The following is a 23,465-nucleotide window of genomic DNA, read 5'->3' on the forward strand; positions in this document are numbered from 1 at the left end:
CACCATGTGCATATATTATATGATATGACCATTTATATTTATGATTGGTGTGATTTTGCCATTGTGCTTATATGTTGTCTACATACTGAAGTTGACACAGCAGCAGCAAAGCATTGTCATGCACCATTATGGCTGTGTATTTTTTTCATCACTGTGTTCAGTTCTCTCCCAGCAACCTTTATTATTTCCATTGCATAACTTGAATTTTTTATACATATCTCTTGCATTTGCATCACCACTATGATTTGTTTTTATTCGTGTAAATTGAGGAGTGTGCATGTCTTTAATTCCTGTCACCATCCTTAATAATTTGCTTTGTCACCAGATGCATGTCATGTTCTGTGCTTTTCAAATGAACTAGATTGTCACTTTTTGTGTTTAGCTTTGATGCAACACTTTTCCAGTTATAATTTCTCATTAATTATCATGTAATTGTTTATCATGTAATAAATTTTCATTTGATTTACTAATCCATGGTAGAAACAAGTGTGCTTTAGTGTGTACATGATTATCAGGTAAATCAGGAATTTTTGGTTTTTCACGGTCACATTAAAAAAAAAAAAAAGACATTTGTAAGGGCGTGTAAGTTTTTTTATTTAGTACTAAAAATCAAGACAGTGACAATCCTTTATTCAGTAGGGTCGTACTAATAACTGATATTGGGAGAGTGAGGAGTCTCCTGAGACATTCCTTGCTGTTCTTGCTTTTGTAGGGGTGGCACATTGCTGGTTATTGGAGATCTCGGACAGAGTGTTACTGAAAAATAAAAGTGAATGAATTATGACCAATATATGGGCATGGAAACCCAAATATGTCTGGCCTGTATGCCCATGGTAACTGCTCTTGCTGGAACATGCATAAAAAAAGTTCCTAACTGAGCTTTTTACATATCTAGACTCATCTCTTTGTGCAGAACAGACTTTTGTCACTACCCTCACCAAATACCTGTAGGAAAAGAAACATTAAACAATTAATACTTGAACTGTCAAATGTTTTACTAAATATGACTATACTAAAAGTATGCTTTACTTGCTTATTTATGTTATAAATGGTTCACTCACCTTTTACACCCCCCAGTGATGATGATGTCACTGGTGGGATGAATGAAGGGTCTCCTTCCAAGATTTCAGCCATTCTGGAATAGAAATTCCATCGTGATCTTCCCTGGCCCGTTTTCTTGTTGAAATCTACTATAGTTTTGTACCTGTTGGGACACAAGTACCAAATATGATTGCATATATGATTATGTATCCAGACTAATTTCCCACAGCTACAAAAATCTCTACTCAAGCTTGGTTGATACTGGTGAGGTCTTGTTTACAGGTTAAATGAATGAATTGTGGTAACAAATAAAATAAGAACTTGCAGAACCTTAAAAACCTGTGATGTTTTGTTTCTCAGATCTATGGAAAAATGTTGCACTCTAAGACAGAAAGCCGAATGATTTTGTAGGAACTCACCATATTTTTCATATTGCTCCATTTTTTCAAGTTGGAATTGCAAATTGTTCTTTATGCTTGGCATAATTGTCCATGAGGAGAAGTACTGCCCCTTAGTCCATTGATTTCCCACATTCGTTTCTGTTAAAATATGAAATCAATTAATCAGGAATAAAAACCAGCATAACATAGTGATATGTTTAATAAATGCAACAGTATCAGATTCAAACTTTGATTCTAAACATCAAAGAATAGGGTAATTGTACTATTTTCTTCTGTTGGAAGGATAGTTCAATAATGTGCACAATATTTTCATAGTTGGGTTATTTGTTAAAATCATTAAAGCCTTCCATTATAACAGTTCTTCATGGAATTTATAACACTGAAAAAATACCTTTATCACCACCTTCAGCATTTTAATAACTTGAGATAATAAATTTTGGAACTAGAAAGCAGAAAACTAAAACTTTAAACACACACACAAACAAGAGGCCGGTACACGCGGAGACTGCAGATTGGAGGATACTGTCGGGGCTACAAGTTGTTATAAAATTACTCTCGCTAAACATGTGAATATTTTGTCAACCTTGATAATAGGGTATTTTAAATAGCAATCGTTAAAAGACACCACTTTGTACACGGCCTTAATCGTAAAGCTCGTACTCGGCAAACGCCAATCCGACTACACATTGTCTAAAATTGCTCCCGCTACACAAATAAATATGTTTCCACATAAATAATAGAGTATTTTTATTACTTATCATTAAAGATACTTACCACTTTGTATCCGGTCCAATATTCCTTTTTCACGGGAGCATCAAAGAAACTCTCATCTGCAAACTTGAAACCGACAACAATGTCGGCCATTTTGAATAGCAAGCGTAGGACCTCCAGCGGCCGCTAGCTTTGCTACGCTAGGGGTCTAGGTTCGCTAGCTTGTAGGGGCGCGCTCTTTACGCTTCCGGCTAGATTGGCTAGCTTCGCTCGATTCGCTACGCCTATGCAACACGTCTCAGGACTTAAACCATTGATACACAACAATATACAAACAAATTATGTCTGATGTCTGTTGTGCCCTATACCTTTCTATATATATATATCTTCAAGTAGTCACCTTCCTCTAAGTTTTTACAACAGCCAAAGGGAGGCAGTCCATTAGTCTCTTGTAAGTTCATTTTTAGCCAGATCTGCTTGCCGTGTATATCTTGATAACTACGGCTAGTTGCTGCTGTCAGGAATAATATTTTATGACACTTCTATGCTTTGCGTGTATCAGAATTTACTTCAGAACTGCAGTAAATAGTATAACATTAAGGATTATCTCCTTTTAGGTGGTACTCGTGTTGACCTCACCAGAAATATGTTCACTGAAACATTCCAGTTGAAAGCAGTTGTTGACCTGAATTTTGCAACTTGAGATGAAGAAGAAAAAAATTGTATACAACTTTATCATAATTTTCTGCTGAAATTACAAAAGGTAGTCTTATTCTTAGTATAATAAATCTCCTTTACTCTTGGACTACTCTTATATTTAACATTTTAGTTAAAAATTGCTTTAGACAGAAAATACATACTTACCTGCAGTTACAACTACTAAAATCATTTTCAGTTTTTATAGTGAGAGGTTAAGGTTTGGATTAGGTTTGTGTTTTCTAGTTTCATGGCATCCATACCTTGTGGCCATCAGATAGTCTACATATAGATATAGCTCAGTCACGGTGATGGATCTCACACAAGAAATAGATTGCAATGGAACATGGCTGTGATGCTGATGTCACTAATGTAATTTAGCAATTTGGAATTGATACTTGTTAGGCAAAATAATCCATATTTTTGTAGATGATTTCTAATGAAGACTGGTCTTTTGACTATGCTGGTGTTAAATAGATTAGTAGTCAGAAAGTTTGTATTATTGTTAAATAATGAAATGCACATCTAATGGTCAGCTGACAAGCTTCTCTTATATTATTATTTCATTAGACCAACTATTAATCATGAGAACATGTCTGTAACTTTAAACATTAAATATGTGCCTTGCTCTTATATGTACTGGTTAATGTAGGTCACTGAAGCTGTGTCATCTGTCCACAGTTTACTTGTCAGTGGCGCCAAGAGGGTCTTACTAGAATCTGGCCATGATAAGATAAAAAAGGAAGAAAAAACGCATTATCTCAGGTTGATATCTGAATACCTACACTTTACTCAATACTACAAGGTTAAAAAGATGTGGAGATTTGAAAATAATGATGTCAAACAAATCTTTCATTTTTGTTTTATATTAAGAAATTAAAGTGCTACATCTTAAGCAGAGCAGTACATAGTTATGGAGTATGGTGTTACCGCTTGTAATGTGAGTGTATTTTGTTCTTAGTGTTGTAGTAACAATCACATCAGTTAGCCAGTAAAAGAACATTCTTTTTAATCTTATGTGCAAAGAAATATAACCGCAGCCAAATGAAGGGGAGTGAATAAGAGAGAGACCCGACACTTTCAAGACTCGACCAATTTAATGTCATTCCTTCACAAGCATCATGACAATAGACAGAGTGAAGATCTGCAACAAAAAAACCAGTAAATCAATGAAATGCCATTCCAGCAGTTTTCATTACAGTTTCATTCACTTACAGCCTCCTTTTTTTTTTAAAAAAGTTTGACAGGAAGTTTTAGTACAGAATATTTACCTCCCTGAAGGAATATGGTTAGAAGACATTACATGGGCTCTAGAGGAGTAATACTCCAATCATAAATTTATCGCTAAGAAGCATTTGATAAAGGAGCCAAGTAATCTTTTGGAAGGCATGAATGAACTGGTTTTGTTCAGCACCACCCAGGTGTCCAGGCGCCATTCCAGTTCGCAGGCTCACTCTCATCTACTTTATCAGGTTGAAGAGAGGCCATGGCTTGGCGTTTGTACTTCTTGAGCTTGGCGATCATCGTGCGCATCAGAACCTCATGGCTCTTTATGTCACTGACATCATTTTTTTCGCATGGATCCTTGTCCAGGTCAAACAACTGGTAATTCTCCTGTAATCTATCAGTAGACTCCAGTTCCTGCTCTCCGGGTGGAGGATTGTACCATCCGTCTGAGGAGACATAAGAGATAGCTGTTGACTTACGGATCTTGCAAGCAACAAACATAAAGGTATAATTACTTACACTCAGTTATGTCGACAGAGAAAGAGATGGGGGGAGGAAGAAGAAAGATTGCAATCCACACCCACGCATGCACGTGTTCAGATACATTCCCACAATACCTTACCAGGTCTGCCTGGTTTTTTCCAGGTGAGCTTGTAATTTTGAAAACGGATGGCGGCGTTCTGTTGGATGTCATTGATATCGTACACGAACTCCTGCCGTGGGCTGTCGACCTCATTGGAAATGCTGTCCCACAGGTCAATGCCATCTATCTGTCTGATGGGCTTCTTGGTACCGGCAATCCGTGCGAGAGTTGGGTACCTGTGTGCGTAGCATGATAAAATGATTATAAAGAAAAGATGCTGCTGAAGAATTTAAACTGTCCAAGACTTAAAGAAACTTTTCGGTTGTAGTTATATGACGTGACGGAGATCGACTGGCCGACCGACAAAATTATAAGTGTCATGGAAACTTAATTACATCTCAGCCTTTTCTTAGAAGGCCTACAAAATTAAAAATAAAATTAAAAAGGACTAATTCCTTTCTAAGCGAGGCATAATAAGTACCAGTCAACACCGTGGATGAGTCCACTAAACGATGTTTTGCCCCTCAGAAGTGACTTGCTGTGCAGAAAACTTGTGACTTTGGTTCCTCCTTCCCACAGAGTCAGCTTAGAGCCTCTCAACGGCCAGTTGCTGGAGCCAGTGTGTACTGGCCCGCCGTTGTCCGAGGTGAAGACGATGAGCAGGTTGTCCATGTAGCCCAGCTCTTCCAGCACGCGCGTGATGTTACCGATGCCCTCGTCCAGAGCCGCCACCATCCCACAATGCTTCTTTCGGTGGTTTCTGGCATCTACGTGAGAACAGAAATTGCTGACGTAGTGCTCTGGCACTTGGAGCGGGGAGTGCACGGCCTGATACGCCAGGTAGATGAAGAGAGGCTGTGATTGGTCGTGGGTCCTAAGGATGTCGATGGTTCTCTGAGTGAACAAATGTGTGGAGTAGGTGCCATTTGCAGACCAAACCGGTGTGTCGTTGAAGACCAGGTCGTAGCCGTTTTTGTGTCCAATGTGGGAGAAGTAGTCGGCGTAGCCGTTGTACATGCCGTAGAAGGTGTCAAACCCTCTTCGTGTGGGTGTCATGTCCCAGCGACAGAAGCCCAGGTGCCACTTGCCCACCATGTGAGTGGCGTAACCGACCTCCTTCAGACTCTGCGGCAACATCTTCTTGTCTAACGGCACGGAAATGTTCTCAGGAGCAACAAATACAGAATCTTCAATGCCCATACGAAAAGGGTAGATACCCGTCAGGAACGCAGCTCTTGAAGGGGTGCAGGACGGTTGTGCATAGGAGTTGGTCAGCTCGACACCTTCTGCCCTCAGGCGGTCCAGGTTCGGGGTGTACATAGAAGGATCTCTCCACCCGACGTCGGCCCAGCCCAGATCGTCGGCGACGATGAAAATGATATGAGGAGGGGAGGTTGCGCGGGACTGGGGAAGGACTGCAAGGATGATCGTGGCAAGAAGTATGGCGGCATTGGAACGGGATTCGGTCCACACTAATACCATTTTGTCTCTGTTTATTCGTTGTTTCCTGTGCGAAGGTCAACACAAAACTTATAAACACTACAACATCTCTCTCTCTCTCTCTCTCTCTCTCTCACACACACACACACACACACTAACTCACTCACACACTCACTCACACACACCAAATGCGCGCGCGTGCATGATATTAGAGGAGCAATAACGACAGATACAAAAATTAAAGACAGAATGAGAGGGTTTTCTTCATCCATCTATACGTGTTCAAAGAAACCCTTTATTTTCATTGTCTCCATATTTATTGCTTAGTATTCTTAAAATCCGTATTATTTTCTGATTATTATTCACTTCAAACTATTTTTGCAGTTGATCAAATTTTAAACTCTTGTGTAAGTGCGTTTATACTTTTTTCATTGCACTGTATACACACAATCATAGACTATAATATTTGCAGTGAAATAAAAATCCCTCTGGGTATATTATCAATCCAAACTTTCTGAAGTATTTCAAATTTTTCGTACCGAAGTGCATTTTGATTTCAGAGGCACTGTTTCTTGAATAAGGTATGTAAATGAGAACACTTAGAAACATTTTTCAGAAAAAAAATACTGTAGATCTTTTTCTTCTCTGCGCTACTCGCACTATGAAGTAACGGCATTTTAATGACATTTACCGACAGTCAATGGAGATAATAATATTATTAATGTTAACAGTTTTCTTCAACATTGAAGTGTTTATTTTTTAGAAATTACACAAGAAGAAGAAACAATAAATTTTTCTACATGAAATAACATTTTTTTCAAAATGTTGTCTATACTAATGAATCAAGTGAAACATTTAAGACATGGTTACCTATTTTGTTTCCTCCACTCTCCTGGTGATTGTCACTCAGATCGCCTTAATTTCTGTACAAACCGTACATTATACACAAACATTTGTTTGCAAAGTTGGACGTCAGTGGATCACGTGACACAAATATTAACTGACAATAATCATGAGGTCCTTTCAGATTGGTCAGAACTTGAGTGCTACTAAACAAAGACCATGCCCACCTCCTCAAAAAAGGAAACAAGCGACGAACTGACAGATGTCTTAGATAACACGTGGAAGGTCACAAAATGTAAAGGTTATTCCCTCTTCTGTTTGAGGTCGTTGGGGGACGAGGTGGTGGAGATGACACTTTTCTAGTCCATCTTCTCACAGACACTTGCATAACATTCATATGAGGTCCTTAGGTGTGGTTTTGGGTCAGAGGTATTTTTCCCTTGATTTATTTATCTTAATTTTCTTTTTTTTTCCTTAATTTCCTAAAATATTAACTTGGCTGAAAAATTAATTGTCATTTATCTCTGTGCCACAGTAGTTTCACAACATTGTAACAGCTGTATAATCTTATTATAAATTTTTTTTTAACACAACACAGTTTAATTAAGTTATGCTAGTCCCCCTAACATGGTGGTGGTGGTGGCTCCACATCTATGTTTGAATCAATCAGATAAAATAAAGTTTGCTTGATCTTTGACAGAACAAACCTTTGTTTCTCTTGCCACCCAGCCACTACTGGAGGTTAGGATAACAGGATGTTAATAAAAATGTACATCAGCAAGGTCACTGACAAGTCACGACCAATAAAGATTATTGATAAAGGAACTTTTTTGAAGGGAAGCTGTTATATATAACCACAGATGAAGAACCAAGACAGAAACAGACAATTAATTAAAGCTGACTAGCGCCTTTTACGATTATCATGTACACAAGTATTGTCCTCAGCCATTTTCATCCTCTAAATTACTAGTCTGCAGCTGTTAAAAGACGACCCAAATCTTTGCCCTGCACTTGATGGATGATTAATGTGGCAAAGGGCGCCACATGTTCTTTACTATCAAATGTTGTCAGTCACCTCAACTCCAATTTTGACCGAATAGCAAAAAAAGAACATATTGACTTTACACTTGATTACTTTAACGCTTCTTAGGCGTTTTAAACTTGACATAAAGTAGCACAAATAATGTGGGTAAATAATAACACATATTTAGAAACAAAATTTTGAAAAAGTTATAAAAAAAGTTTTTTTTAATCCTGCTAAAGTTGCTAAAGATATAACATTAGGACATTTTCTTGTTTAGAACTGCCCTTCCTCAAAATATAAAATCCTTCTTGAAAAATCTAACAAAATGAAGAAATATTATTTAGCTGCGCTGCTTAAAACATTATCTGTTAAATTTCTGTTCCCCATTTGATGAATTTAAGTTAATTAAATAAATTAATTAATTAAGGCCTCGTAACCTATTTCTTTTTACCCTCTCCAGCACCTCACAGGTTCATCAATATCTGTGTCAGTCGAACACAGTGTAGATATAGTTTGACAATAACCAACCTGATTAATCTCTGTGGGCAATGTAAACATGCTGACACAGGTGGCTCAAGGATTACCTTCCTGTGTTAATAAACAGTCGGATGTTCTTACAGCTTGGCTAAAAACTCAGGAAAAAGATCCTCCCTCATCAAGGAAACACAAAATGTGTTCGATTTTTTAAACTGACCGACTAACCCTAACCCTTATCTACTCACAAACACACTAAATACGCTAACTTTATCTATAATAAACTTTTGTCCTGTTTCGTTGTTAAGAAACTTAGTAGTGCGTTCTGATTTTATTGTTATTATTTTTTTATTAACACTACACAACCTCTGGTTTTAAAAAAAACTAAGAAAAATGCATCAGCAAAATTTTGTGTGTTTTGATTGGTTTTGTCTCACCATTTATTTATGAAATAAAACTAAATTATTCTTTTCGCAGAATATTTACATTTCAGTTTATTCTTCATGAGTTCTCTTGGAATTTTTCATGAAAGAGCACTTGAAATGATTTCTGCTTTTGCCTCTTATCGATGGTTTTTAATTGTCAAGTTCTTTCTGGGGTGGATCTGCACTTAGGCATAAAAAGTGTTTGTTTTCTTTTCTATATAGAAACATTTCTTGTGGACTATTATTTGGACATTTTTATGTATGCGCAAACAGGTTTGTAGTTCATCTCCTCAGTCTGACAGTCCTGGCCATTTCAAGCTGCAGAAGCTGCTCAGTGTGATACAGAGGCAGAGAAGTTAAGTTTGCACGAGGGAGTGGTGTGAAGATGTGTCGTTATCGTTGTCTGTTATCACAAAGGTGCGAGAACAGATGCTGCACGTGCGGGGTCGTCGATCATCGTCAGACAGACATCGTGCGCCGGTCTCGTCTCTTCTATGGTGAACCGACATCACCAAAATCTGTCTGTAACTCGCAAGTTTCAAACAGATGGCTGCAAACTATTTCTTTCGTCTCGACAAGGTGGAGGGAATGAAAAGGTATTGAAACAAATATCTGTTTCGAGCTAATTGTCTAACAGCAAAACTTTAAATTATAAATTTTGTTTGTTTTGTTGCTAGTGTTTATAGCTTGCTATAGCAATCACCAGAGCAATCTGGTCTTGATTATTTTGTATCATGAATTTGTAACTCTGTTGTCTGTAAATTGCCTAGTTTGAAATTCATTACAGTCCTATACGTGATACCTCATCAGACCCTCCAACAAGTTCGTAGTTGTCTGATCTGTACTCACATCCAGCTTGAGATAAAACTAATTTTCAATTTTTGACTTGACTCTAGGCATGAATCAAATCATAGCTAATGTTTCCCTACGGCGACTTCCGCTCTTTGCTCTGGTTTCTGTTGCAAAAATAAGAGTGTGGTGAGTGTGGAGTGTATGTTATTATTTCGTGAAATGCATTTAACAACTTCGGTTTATCATCTTCACTGATTACAAACACTTGTGATAAAATACAATCATGGTTTTATTAAGAAAGCAGCAAGGACTCATTCAGTTGAAACCACATACATTATGCGTATGCAAATGTTTATAATTTATTATAATGATATTTGGTATATCGTGAACTTACGTCTGTAAGGACAGATATATACAACTCTCGGTAGAGATAATGATGGAGGAAGGTGGTAATGGTTCTTAAAGCGGATATTTTCTGAAGCCATCTGATCAAATGTTTCTTTCTGTCGAAGGAATCCCCCCAAACAGACGGTATAATGAAAGCACATCCAAACTTGTATTAATTCATCAATTTTCTTCAGCTCTGAAGCATGAGAAAGCATTTTTATCTCAAGCCAGTTTGTTCTTTTAACAAAATGGAAATTAGAAACTAATAGATGAGCAGGGTTTAAAGAATTCCCATACTTTATCGATTTACGGTTTTTTAAAACACGGGTTGAGCAACTTCATAATAATTGTCAACAATGTTATATATTGAAGCATACAACAGAGTAGACTTTTGTTAGCATCCCTTTGCATGCACATACCTGTGTACAGAGTCAGTCGCTTTGCCATGATGTAGTGATATAACATAGCTGCTGACTCGGAGTAAAACACCCCTCCCCTACATTAGCATCTCAGACATTAACTGAAAATGTATATAAGTGTTTCATACCTTACATAAATATTATGTTGTATAGAAGATAATAAATAAAACAAAATGAAGTATGACTAAATTGAAGAAGTAAAAAGAAAAATACAAAGCAAATTATAAACTCGAGCTTAATAACGTTTGTATCCTTAAAATACTGCTTTCATCCAAGGTATTCTGGCAGGTTCCAGATTGAATCTGGCAAGTGCCTTGTTATCAGGTGGAAACTAGAGAAAAGGCCTTATGATGGAAAACATGTTTGGCGGCATCGATGCAAACTGCGGCTGAAACAAGACATGGTAAATCGTATAATATAATCCGTCAACCAAGTTATCAATAATTATAATCAGTCAACCAAGTTATCAATATGCACATTCTTATTTATTATTAGTCTCTCAGATTCACCCAGCACATCTCTCCAGTCCATCAAACACTGTTATTGCCCTATTCTCTAATAATCTTACACCCCGGTTACTTTCTTCCTCGGATATCATGACTCAAACACATTTAACCTGACAGTTAACTGCTTTATTACAGGTTAAACAATTTGGGAATTCAAACTTACCATGAAGCTCGCTTCAGGTGCAAACATCAGATTAGCCTTTTGCACTCAGGAGGTACAGTGAAGACTGAGGGTTGGGAGATGAAGTCTTTATGTTTGCAAATGCCGCTACATTCACCAAAGTCGCTGCACAGACACCAACATGCAATATTAAAGTTTATAACAAGGGCCCCTTTTCTGTTAATAATTATACTTGAAGATAGCCCCATTTCAATTCTGTATCAGAAACTGTGCCCAAAACAATGGTTTTAAAAAAAACTGCATCAACAGTACAGCAGTCAAAGTATGTCAGAGAGTAAATACAACATTTGTCAGTAGAGCCAGCAGAAAACACTCAGTAGGTATAGTGAGCACAGCTCCTCAGACCTGAAAGCAGAGCACATGGATGTGAAATTTATTGTGAATGTCGGGAGGTGAGAATCTTGTACCTGGTCCCTCGTTTGCAATCGTCAGCTGAGAGACGGGGATGCATAGTTTCTGAGTGAAAGTAAACTGCACTAGCAGATCGTCGAAGATGTTGGCGAAGACGGACGCCGGCAGAGACTCGCTGTTAGCTCCCAGGGTGACATCACCCAACTTCTGAGCTGTGTCTGCAACAGGAGGACGTGTTTGTAATGAACAAACGGACAGCAACTAGGACAGCTTGGTTATCTAACTATAAGCTAACTTCCTGTTGACATATTCTACCCGGATATTTGCGTTGTAGGAAAAGGGTCAGAGAAGGCTTCCTTCTTTCCTTCCTTCGTTTCCTTGTTTGTGTTCCGTCACCGTTCTGTATATCTGAGTGAGTGAGAGAAGGGGTCTGTGTGTGTCTTTGTAGTTGCATGTTTGTATGGGGATAGTGCAAGTATTCACGCTTATTCTGTTTGTTTGTGCGCGTACATGTTTGATGCTGGATATCTCATTCCTCGACATATTCATTAACAAATTATTCCAGGATAAGAGATAAGTAAACACAAATTCTGAGACCAAACAAAATATTTCTTCATTAATCAGATGGTCGAATAAACTTACCGGGCACACAGTATTTAGATATTGGCACGTCTGTATTTATAACGCTGCAGCCTTTCGTTATCAAATTTAAAATGTACAGCTTTCCAGTACTCTGTATATTGCAAGAAAAAAAGTATGTAAAAATCAGGGTACCAGTTATCAATAACTTGTACGTATCCTTCGAATATACAGTAGCATCATAAAATAAATTAGTTCACTCATTCATTCCGCAACAGGTTTTGTTTCTCCCGTTGTATGAAAAATGAGTAAGGGAAAGAAAAGAATTTGTAAAACTTAAGGATAAAAAAAATGAACCTATTTAATACGCTGAAGAAACAACAGGACTGACTGTTGATTCAGGTAGTAAGTATGTTGCATCCATAAGGAGGCTGAGAAAGATGCATCAAACGCCCCCACACACACACACAGTTTACATTATTCTAAATAAACTCTTTTAAATATCAAGATAAAAATGCTGAGCTTTAACGAAACAGGACTTCAGCCTACATACAGACGACACGTTGAAGATCGTCAGAACTTCATAAAAATATTGTTTCCCTGATGACTCGGTGGAATTAAAGAAAACAACAGTGCGCTGGTTTGTGTAGTCACTTAAACACATACGAGGTCGTCTGAAAAGGACAAAAATGAAAATTGTCAGCCACAGCGTAATAAAATGAAAGTATATTTTGAAAATATTATAAATGAGGCTTGAGAGGATGTGTGTGTGTGCATGCTTAAGTACACGTCCAAATTGTGTTTTCCAATCGTCAGATGTTGAGGAAAAATCTTTACGTTCATTTTACGTTCCTGGGCGGAAACGTTAACATACCCACCCGTCTTCTGCTGCTGGGCATGCAACTAGATGTGTTATCTAGAACTAAGCTTTCGACATGTCCTATATTTCACCACTTTACAGCATTTATCATTACTTAAAACAATGTGATCGTAAAGATATAACAGTTTATTCATGTTTGTTTTTCTTTTTTGTTTTGTTTGTTTGTTCGTTGTTTGTTTGTTTTTGCAATAACTTCTTTAGTTCTTTTCTCACGTGGACATAACCCTTCTTACAAATTTCAAGCTCTTGTACAATATAATGTGCATAGCATGTAACATAGAAAACAGGCTGAAAGTGGAACAGATATAATATATCTGAATATATCAATTTATTATGAGCGTTTCCACTTGGTTATTTCAAAGACTAACTCAAATCGCCTTTCAACAACACAAGAACATACCATAATCTTTCAACGATCAAAACAAACCATAACAGCTTATAATGACTTAATATTAAATAAATACCCTGATTTGCCCGGTCTGGCCTCCACGGTTGGAAGTGGTGGCCATTAGTCCCTCCCACTGCGCAGGGGCACAGCAGTACTTAGTCTGAGCTGAACTCGAACCCAGAGAAGCGGCAAACAATAGGACCAAGAGAGTATTGTATTCCATTTTGTTTAAATTCACTCCGAGAACAACTGAAATCACAAAAATTGTTTACGGTTCATGTCACTATGTAGCTATCTCCCAGACAATGTTTATCATAATATATATATATTAGAAAAGATTTCAATAGACATAATTTACTTACTGATCTGTAATGACTGTCACTGATTGCCCGTCACTCCTACACACTGTAAATAAAATGTTATCAATGTGTTTAATTAACGCAGGATGGTCAAGAAGAAAGAGAAGGAGAAAGCTAATGCTTATATACCCAGCTGCATCTCGTGGTAGTCTGTCCTGTTTGTCACAATTGGCGTCCAGTAACGAAGACGTCCGGAGTGGCGCCACCTTGGATCCTGTTGTCAGCCTCGACCTTGTCCTGCATGGCAATGACACTCCATCAATAAAGGACAGGGTTAAGGTTTCTGTCATGCGACTGTCACCCAAATGGTACTAATTATTGTCCAAAAAGGAACACACATCACTCGAACCCAGACAAGCGCAGTACAGTTTCACATGGGAAAGATGATCAAAGGTTCGATTGTCCAGACTGGAGCACAGACACTCACAAACATTACTCACACACGAAAAACCTACCAAGTTATTTTAGCCTTTGATAATCTTACACTTACTCCATATTCCACTGGGTCTAGACACAATTAATGACACTAAACACCCCTTGTTGGGTTTTTGTGATCACCGTTTCTATCGGTGTTTTAAGTCCATGTGAAATATTATTTCAACGCATTTTGTGGGAGTCCATCACAAGATATCTCTGATTCAAATGTGAGCAAATAAATCTTTCCACACTAGCGACATTCATCCTGTGCACAGAAATAGACATGTGGATGGTAAACTTAGGACATCACTTCTACCCTTCCTCTGCCAAAAACATTTTTAAAAGTAATATTCATACTCAAATAAATAGAACTGCCTGCAGGTATCGGTGTAAACTTTTCACATGCATTCTGTCTTACATATCTCAATATATATAGATAGGCTTTTGCACTTAAAGGGATTGTAAAGGCAAAATAAAACTGTTAGAATCTCGTAAAGAGTGGAAATAAGTTTGAATCTCGTCTATTTTCGTGTCTCTTCATGTGGAAAAAGTTGAATGTTTTTTAGGATGTTAAGTGTTTACTAAGAGAAATTACACGGGACTCTTTTGTCTCTTTCATCCTTCGATGACCTCAACTCGATCCCAGTGTGAGCTGATGACATAATATCAAATCAAATCAAATCAGACTTTATTGTCTGTCGAGGAGACCCCAGACATAAATTTTTCTTTTGCTCACATGGGCAGGCATACATACTCATACAGACATTTAACACACACAGTGGTTGGACATTGCTCATAGCCATCTTCATTGTTATCCCTAATATATATCGCTAATAAAACTAAAGACACACCACTGATCACTTAAGTTCAAATCCTAACAATGACCGACACTTCCTCTCCCTCACACAGCACGCCACAGCCTTTACTATACCTTTAAAAACATTTGTCCCTTTCCTGCACTGAACACATTTGTAGATGTATTTGATTAGATCCAACTTTTATTAAATCAGGCATCCTACAAATATTAAAATACATGTAATAACTATTTTAGACAAGAATAATCAGTAAAGAATGTTCTGAATAAATATCTTTCAATAAGAGGCACAACATGTCATGGGATGATATTGTATTATTTTGTTTATTAGGGTATGTATGATGGGGAGATAAATGCATGTGTGTGTGGGTTTATATGTATGTATAATTATGTGACATGGTGTCTTTATTTCTAAGTGTTCTTCTGAGAGCCTAAGACAAATTTCTGTTCTTGGCTTGTGCCTTAAGGTATAGTTATGCAGTTTTATAGTTTGATTACTAGCTATATATATATATGGACGTGACAGGTAGTAAAGTCTTACACAGAAAACATTTTTGTAATGTCCAAAGGTACTTGATTGAAAATTTTGAACTTAATTAAAATATGAAGTTAAATGCTGAAAAGAAAAAAAGGTACACTTTCATGAAAATAATACAAGTACTTCCACGCATATTTCGAACATCAGTAGGAGATATATAAACAGATTTCTTGTCTCATAGTGTAAAATTTTATGGTGAACATTATTTTTCTTCTGTGTCCTGAAGTGCACTAGTTAAAACTTAAGTTTTGAGAATGCTTTCCTCTCATATTAAGTAACATGCCCTGCTCTTTGATCTTCACAATCACTTACACCTCTGTATTTTAAATGCCACTGTTTATTCCTAACTAATGAAAATTAAATGCTATAACTTCAAAACGTTCGTGCACATTTAAGTACATGACCTTAAAAGTGTGGTCTACTATGCCAAGCACCCATATTTTTTTTTTTTTTTGCAACTGGTTATTCAAACTGATGATCTTAACAATCACCTCAATGTGGAATCCTTTACAGATATTTAATGTTGCCAGAATATCTTTATGATCAATACATGTATCTCAGATCACAAGTATGAGAGAACTGACAATGTTATAGCACTTGGACATGCATAGCTAAGTTGATCATTTCCCTTATATGCTCCTGACAAGTCATGATTAAAAAAAACAAATAAAAAAATTAAATTGAACATAACTAGTTGCAAATAAAAAAGACAACCACATCACTGTCAGAAAATTAGGAAAAACATTTTATCTGTGGACATTAATCGATGAGCCTGACTCAAGACAAATGTTTGTGAGACCTGGCTGCAACAAATCCTTCTTCAAGCGATATTGTAAAGGATCATGATGTTAAAAAATGATAAAGACTCTAAAGACGCTGGAAACACCTGAAATGAAACAGAAAATATGATGAAAATGATCATTATGAATAATCATCCAAACTCACTAGGCAAGGAATTAAACCCCAAAAGGTACCACCATGCCTCTCTTTCTGTCCATCTTAATGCAAAAACAAGTCACTGAATATAATCGCACGTCCATCCCAGCCTCCTTCCACACATTCACCTAATCCAAACCATTTTAAAGTGGATCAAACCTTTTATTCTGTGACTATGAACAACAAATGAAAAAAGTATAATTTTGGATTAACCCAACCTCCACCACCCCTGTCATCTTCCCAATCAATCCTCTTCCCCAGCCTTGCCTGAGTCATCGCTGTCATTACCTTCTCTGGGTGAGGCTTTGCATCTTTACACTCTCGAGGCACATCAAAGATAGAGGGATCTGATATTTTAGGCTGAATGTCAACAAATCCCATAATCATCATGATACCATCTGCACAAAGAAAAAAAATTTAGCTGCTTATCATCATAATGGAATCAAATCTGGATGCTTCCTTCCTGACTTTTACTCAGAAATTCTTAAGTCATAAATATATATCAAAGGGAACAGACACTTTTGTCTCTTCAGTCTGTCGTTTATCCTTTGACCATTCATTGGTGTAAGCTTCTGAATAGACATGGTAACTGAGAAGACCCTCCAATCACATGATGGGTGAGTGAGCAAGTCCTGCACATAACAGGAAGTCCATTCCTTCATGCTCGTAAGCCAGTTCTTACTCTGGCCACTGTAGTGTCATACCCTCCTCCGTAAGAGAAAAATAACTTCATACTGAAGGTGTAAAAGCGTAAGTTAAGGAGGATTTCAAACACAAACCTGATCATTAAAAGAAAACAAGAATAGTTTGTTTTTAAAATGCATAAATCTTGATTTCTATTTTGTTGAAAATCTTTTAGACTGAGAAAACTGAGCAGTTATAAACAGTATATGATAGGCTCACCTCTACCTCTGTTAAACTCCCCAACTTCCAGTGCAGAAACAGGAATGCACAGGTCACGGGTGACGGTCAAAGAAGCTTGTAAGCTTGTGTTCTGTTTATTGAAAGTATAGAAAGAGACTGGGAGAGACTCGGTTGCAGCTCCTAGGGTGAAATCAGCAAGCTTTTGAGCAGAGTCTGCAACAACAACAACAACAGTAATAATAATAAAACAAACTTCTGTTACCTGTATGTCAGTGTATATGTGTGTACATGGACAGAAGACATATATGTACAATTTATCATGAGCATTAATACTAAAATCTCTGTAAAAGGTAAACTGTCAACAGGAAGTACATACATAAATGAGCTGAAACAGTTTACCTGGAACACAAAATTTGATAAAAGGAACAGACAGCTTTATTGCAAAGCACTTCCTGGTCTCCAAATCTAACTTGTAAAATGTACCACTCTGCAAGCAAAAAAAAAAAATCAAGAAGCATAAAAATGAGGTTTGAGTTTAATTAAACAAACAAGTCAGCCACAAAATGAAATTTAATGATATTTAACGAAAAAGTTATCATTTTTTCATAAGGTACAAATGTTGTGAAGATTTGCAAATCAAAAGAAGGAGGTTTTGCATTTCTGCATATGCTCCAAATATAAGAAAATGAATAGCATCCAAGAATAGGAAACACTGACTGTAAAATGCTAAAGGTTTAAAAGTGTGTAAAACTTATTTTACAGCATCTTGGTCACAAAATCAGTCAGATTTACCATCACTGGAAAAAGGAGCCTTTAAGTTTGACACTCATAAACATATCCTCCGCTAACTTGAAAATTTTAGGAGCTGCAGTGATCAAGTTTTCAAAACTTTGCAAGAAAAAAACAAAGGTTAGATAATTTTATATTCATATCCAACCAACACATATCTTCTTAAGAAATGGAAACTTGAAATAACAATTGTTAATTTTTAAAATTGGTTTTCAGAAGCAATATAAAGCAAAAGTATGCCTCGACATATTTACATCTTTCAACACTTACATTTGGTCCAGTGTACAGCACAAGATCCTCATAGGATTCAATGTGGCCCGTTTGGGCCGGTCATCTTTACAAATAAAGCTGACCGTTGGTTAGTGTAGTCATAATATACGTAAGTGACTTCCTAGGAAAAAAAATAGAAACTTTAAACAAAATGTTGCCTATTGTAACAAAGAGATACTTAAAATGACACTCATGTATGTGTCAACATTAAAACAAAACCAATCTGTAAAAATTTACTAATACACTATAAAAATTTAGACAGAATATGCAGGTGCATTACTCGTTTTCTATTCTAAATAATCATTGGCATCATGATTAATTTAATAGGCCTTATCTTACGGATATTAATACCTGAGCTAGCTTTCCATGTTCTCTTTCTGTGACACCAGTGGTAACCGTCAGTAGGCCTTGCCACTGGTCAGGGGTACAGCAGTGCTTTGTCTGGGCTGTACTCAGTCCCAGCACGGCCGCAGCAACCATGCCAAAAAGAACACCACCATCCATTTATGAAATCTTTGTGTAAAGAATTTCTGAAATAAAGAAAATGAAAAAAAAGATATTTCTATAACATTTATCATCGCAATAGCTAAAAATACAAAGTTTATTTTTGTTCAGAAACTTCTTACCTATAGTCTAAAAGCGATATACCCTACCTATATGATTGATGACCTGATCAACTATATATCCCTGACGCTCCTGCTTATAAATAATGCAAACAGTTTCTGTGTGCATGTCAATCTGAGTCATGTCCCTGTAATGCAAAGTAGGGGTGTGACAAGTATACAGCAAAGAGCAGCTGACCGTAAACACTGAAAACAGTGAAGTGACATGACAAATGGGAGCAGCAGGTGGGAAAATATGAGCTAAAGGAGACCAGGTAGAACCAGGGTATCAGAAGTCTGTCTCCGCCACCTTTTTTAGAGTTACTTTGGCTTCCTGTGCTTCTCGGGATGAGCTTTCTGTGTGTTACCTAAAATTAATCGTCGCGTGTTTGTGATAGTTGAGTAGATGATGATAATATAGAAGAATGGCGCTTCTCCCTCCAAGCATCAATACTCTCTACAATGATGACACACACTCCCCACAAAAATGAACGCCATACAAGCAACACATAGACAATGGCATATATATATACTCTCACCTCCCCTCTTCACACACACACACACAAATCGGGTGAAAACTGAAAACTTTATATGTTATACTCAGGCCAGTTCTTAGCTCCCGTGGGGCCCGAGGCATAGGGCATGTGCGGGGCCCTCGACGACTATCAAAAAAACGCGGGCGCGGGGCCCTATATAGGCAGATGCCTCGATCGTCTGCCTGCCATTAGTATGGACTTGATAATACAACACGAACATGAGAATAAGTAAGGAAAAGACAGTTGAAAGAAATACTTTTTTAGCTGAGATTCGTTTGAAACTGTCATAACCGTCAAACTGTTAAAATAATTTGTAGAAATCGCCTTTATCTATTTAAATTATAATTATATGCACCCAGTGTAAATCAATGAGACACATAATGTCAAAGATCTGCGTTTCTCAACCTTTCACATTGACACCCCCCACCCCAGGACGAAAAAAGGTCCGCGCGCCCCACAACCAGGTAGGGGGGGTCTGGGAGACAAGGAAGGTAAAAATGCGTCTCTTAATTGAATAATTTAATCAATGTTTCAAGGAATAATTTGCTAGCAAAATTAGCAATATAAGTGAAAGCTTAATTTTACAATGCAAAACAATTTCACTTATATTTACCCATATGAGATATGAAAAAAACTTTTTTTTTAAATAACCGTCTTCGCGCCCCACAGGTTATAGACACATGCCCCGCGGTAATGTCCTCTTCATCATGGTGACGATCAGATTCACAAATGATACGACTGATCGAACTGTTAATTACTTGTGCAAAGAAATTTCTGAGTCATACTTTTCTTTGTCTCTGTGTATCAACAACTCAAGTATTTCTTTCCCTATTTCCTTCTGAAAGCATCATTAGAGGTGTAAGTAAATATAACGCAGCGTTTAGAATTGTGTGAACAGATCGTGGAAAATGTAATTTGTTCCTGAATGGTCGTACACGACCCCTTCTTTGTCCTGGAGACTATCATGATATTGATACTCCAATGAAGTGAACTCGTCTCAAACCGGTTATAACATAATCTGTATATGAAGCCATTCATTCACAATACTGTGGTGTACAACGTCATACATATTGTCTCAAGCTATGCTATAGGTTATCGAGCACATTGTTCTCCTAACTTTAAAGAAAAATTGAAACAAGGAGGCAATGACATTTTCTTAATTCAAGCGCGCAGAGAGAGAAAGACTGCTCACCTGTCCCAGTTTATCAACCAAGACACATAATGTAGGCAAACCAGGATGAAACTATTGCACCAGGATGTACTGTGTTATGTACACAGGGTACATGGGTACAGATGGGTACATGGATCAGCCTAGACCTTTACTGGTGACGACACAAACTTTCCCCTCCCGTAGTCAAAACATCACGTGATCAGAAAGCTGAAGTCATCAACAACAATCCGTGACCACCAGTTTAGTAATGTACTTTATACATGTCTCTCTCTCTCTGACACACACACACATCCCTACATGATGATGACGACAATGATGTCGCTAATGATGATAATAAAGCTAACTTTAAAATATGTGTGTGCTATTGAATCATCTTTGTTCATTCAGAACACACTTTGGTGAAGGTGAGGTGAGGAGGAGGAGAGGTGAGATATATATAATTATATAGTGATGATAGAGCCCAGACGGTGGCTGTGAAAACCATAGCTGGAGAACGTAAAAAGCCAACAGTAATTGTTGAGTATGCCAAGAACATGTCTGGTTCCATCAATTTAAATTTTTAGTAAGCTAAGGTGGCTGATTTTTCGTGTCAGTGTTTTCTCGTGAACATTGTAGTTTGTTACTGTTACGATGCTTTCATTTTCCATTTTTTAGAGTTCTACTCTTCAACATCGAAAAAGACCCCCAGGAGATCTACAACCTTGCAACCTCAACCCGACCAAAGTGGACGAGATGAAGAAATTTCTTCGCCAAAAGAAAAAGCTCCTGTGCCTCTTTGTTGAAGCCGAGAAGGCAACAACCGATGCCTTTGTCAGGTACAACGAGACGTTTGGTTATGAGGGATCCGGATGGTGTTAAATGTTTGAAGTGCCGAGGGACCTGGATGACGCTTAATCTGATGTTTCTGGTCACCAGTCACAATCAACACAAACATCTAACGCAGCAATGGGACTACCTTCCTTTCCCTCTTGTATGAAAAAAGCGGATCAAAGTCTGAACGCATTTCCTGGCATCTTGTGTTGTCCCTTGCACCAACTCATTAGAGGCATCATCATTATTTTCCTGGTCTGCAAGACTGCCACTGTCATCAGTAAAAGAAAGACATTCAATAAGTATTCAGTATTTGCATGACACTAGCAAAATAAAGAATAAATTTCAGTTTGAAAATGACAGAAAAAGAAATGGAGCATTACTCAGTTGACAGTCTCTCGATGTTGAAAAGTACTTCAAGGAAAGATAAATATCCTTCACTGAAAGAAAATGTGCATTAGGGTAGGTTGAGGAAAGCTTCGTTATTACATGTGGACAATAGCTGTGGTCAATGTGTTAAGTACATACATGATCTGCTTCTCAGCAAACTGTATGCTGCTTTACAAAATTCAGCAACTCCCCTCCTTGGCTCAAACCCCTCCTTCTCCCGACTCCACCATAGTCATCATTGCTATTTTCTTGTCTGAATGCAATGGCCTTGCACCTTTACACTCTGGAGGCACATCAAAGACATGGCTCCGTTATGCCTAATTGAATGTCAGTATATTCAGCTATGGTCATAGAAATATATGTTACAAAACAGAAATTAAAGACAAAAAGTCATCATTGAAAAATGTGCTTTAAATGTGTGTACCTGTAATCATACAACCAACCAGTGAGCACACATTTACTAAAACACTTTAAACATTGCGCTATGAAGAATTAAATATAAAAGAACCTATATTTACTTCCAATCAAAACGGCAATATATATAAGGCACTATTGTAATGATTCACGGTTCAAATCCTAACTTTGTATCAGTCATTCAAGCACAAGCAGAATTGTATGCTCAAAGCATAAGATGAGAGAGGTATCTTGGGGAACTGTGACACGGAGATGGCAGACGGTCACTGGAATCTGCCAAGAACAATTTCTGGGAGTGATTCAGCTGAAATCTGTGTATGTGCTGAATCACCATCTTTGGTTCAAACTTTTATGAATAAGGAAAAAAAATTTAAGCCAATAATTTTTAGTACATGATTTAATTATCAACTTCAGACTTCAAAATAGGTACTTGAGAAATATGAATGCACTGATTTCTCGCGATTGATTAGGTGTTGAAATGCTGTACATGTTTTTATCCCTTTGGAGAATATTCAATGACTGGAGAATCTCAGTTGCAGCTTCTAAGGTCAAGTTATTTTTACAGCCTCTGCTCTTTCTTCTTCCTCCGACCTCCTGACTTCATTTCGAGCAGGCATTTGTGCATTTCTCTTTACCGTTCCAGGAATTAGGACGAAATCTCTCATGAACACGTTTGTCCATTCAGCCATCATCAGACACCAGATAATTACAATTTTCCCATAAACCCATATTCGCAAGAAACATCTACAGGTTCAAGCCACAGGCTCAAATTATTAATGTTCATTAACACCCGTAGCTATTGTTAGCGCTCATTTTATTGTAATAAAAAGCATTTAGAGGAAGATCTTAAAATGTTGTGGTAGAGTGGTGTACATGTATTATTAACTGGTCAGTAAGTTCACTTCGCAGCAGTAGCCTATTGCTTCGTCTACATTACGCTAAATGTCAAATGCCCTGCATAAAAGAACGGATGAGCGTGAATAAATGCTTGAATAAGTGAAGACAGAAGATTGATTGGCTTCTCTAGGAGATAATGCAAATCGCTTGCAAAACAGATAAAGAAAATGGTGTGATAGTGCAAGAACACAAACAGGAATTGACAACATGTGTATGTGTGTGTGTGTGTGTGTGGGGGGGGACAGGTGTGAGATATTGTATATTGGGGGAAGTGGAAGTGTGTTAATATGTACAGCACTCAAGGGAGTAA

The 23,465-nt window shown here is 37.5% G+C and overlaps 1 protein-coding gene and 4 long non-coding RNA genes across 6 annotated transcripts; 1 reads left to right on the forward strand and 4 right to left on the reverse strand.

The window, feature by feature from the left end:
* Window positions 1–970: 970 nt before the first annotated feature.
* LOC112568669 lies at window positions 971–2,380 on the reverse strand. Its single transcript, XR_003100141.1, has 3 exons — window positions 2,217–2,380; window positions 1,461–1,580; window positions 971–1,204 (listed from the first exon to the last, which is right to left on the reverse strand). It is a non-coding gene; the product is annotated as an uncharacterized LOC112568669 (long non-coding RNA).
* Window positions 2,381–3,445: 1,065 nt separating this feature from the next.
* Window positions 3,446–6,242, reverse strand: LOC112568670 (arylsulfatase J-like). Its single transcript, XM_025246077.1, has 3 exons — window positions 5,141–6,242; window positions 4,699–4,895; window positions 3,446–4,522 (listed from the first exon to the last, which is right to left on the reverse strand). Exons 1-3 carry the CDS (start codon window positions 6,139–6,141, stop codon window positions 4,257–4,259), a joined length of 1,464 nt encoding a protein of 487 aa, XP_025101862.1. The 5' UTR covers window positions 6,142–6,242; the 3' UTR covers window positions 3,446–4,256.
* A 3,707-nt stretch (window positions 6,243–9,949) lies between these two features.
* Window positions 9,950–14,212, reverse strand: LOC112568804. Of its 2 annotated transcripts, XR_003100188.1 has the most exons (8): window positions 14,198–14,212; window positions 13,837–13,944; window positions 13,425–13,597; window positions 12,634–12,754; window positions 12,144–12,234; window positions 11,558–11,719; window positions 11,133–11,255; window positions 9,950–10,851 (listed from the first exon to the last, which is right to left on the reverse strand). It is a non-coding gene; the product is annotated as an uncharacterized LOC112568804 (long non-coding RNA). The 2 variants fall into 2 exon arrangements; XR_003100187.1 differs by lacking the exon at window positions 14,198–14,212 and having other exon boundaries at window positions 13,711–13,853.
* Window positions 14,213–15,108: 896 nt separating this feature from the next.
* On the reverse strand, window positions 15,109–20,801 carry LOC112568831. The gene is made up of 7 exons (XR_003100200.1): window positions 20,666–20,801; window positions 18,687–18,865; window positions 18,336–18,456; window positions 17,676–17,763; window positions 17,316–17,489; window positions 16,701–16,810; window positions 15,109–16,362 (listed from the first exon to the last, which is right to left on the reverse strand). It is a non-coding gene; the product is annotated as an uncharacterized LOC112568831 (long non-coding RNA).
* Window positions 20,802–20,909: 108 nt separating this feature from the next.
* On the forward strand, window positions 20,910–23,100 carry LOC112568832. Its single transcript, XR_003100201.1, has 2 exons — window positions 20,910–21,069; window positions 21,299–23,100. It is a non-coding gene; the product is annotated as an uncharacterized LOC112568832 (long non-coding RNA).
* The last annotated feature ends 365 nt before the right edge of the window (window positions 23,101–23,465 follow it).

The sequence above is a fragment of the Pomacea canaliculata genome, linkage group LG7, assembly GCF_003073045.1.
Source record: "Pomacea canaliculata isolate SZHN2017 linkage group LG7, ASM307304v1, whole genome shotgun sequence".
In the NCBI taxonomy this organism is placed as follows: domain Eukaryota; kingdom Metazoa; phylum Mollusca; class Gastropoda; order Architaenioglossa; family Ampullariidae; genus Pomacea; species Pomacea canaliculata.

Coding starts and splice junctions, on each gene's coding strand:
- LOC112568670 (XM_025246077.1), bottom strand. CDS start 6,141: ATGGTATTAGTGTGGACCGAATCCCGTTCCAATGCCGCCATACTTCTT. Junction 4,896..5,140: donor CTCATCCACGGTGTTGACTG/GTACTTATTATG, acceptor CTACGCACACAG/GTACCCAACTCTCGCACGGA. Junction 4,523..4,698: donor GAAAAAACCAGGCAGACCTG/GTAAGGTATTGT, acceptor ATGTCTCCTCAG/ACGGATGGTACAATCCTCCA.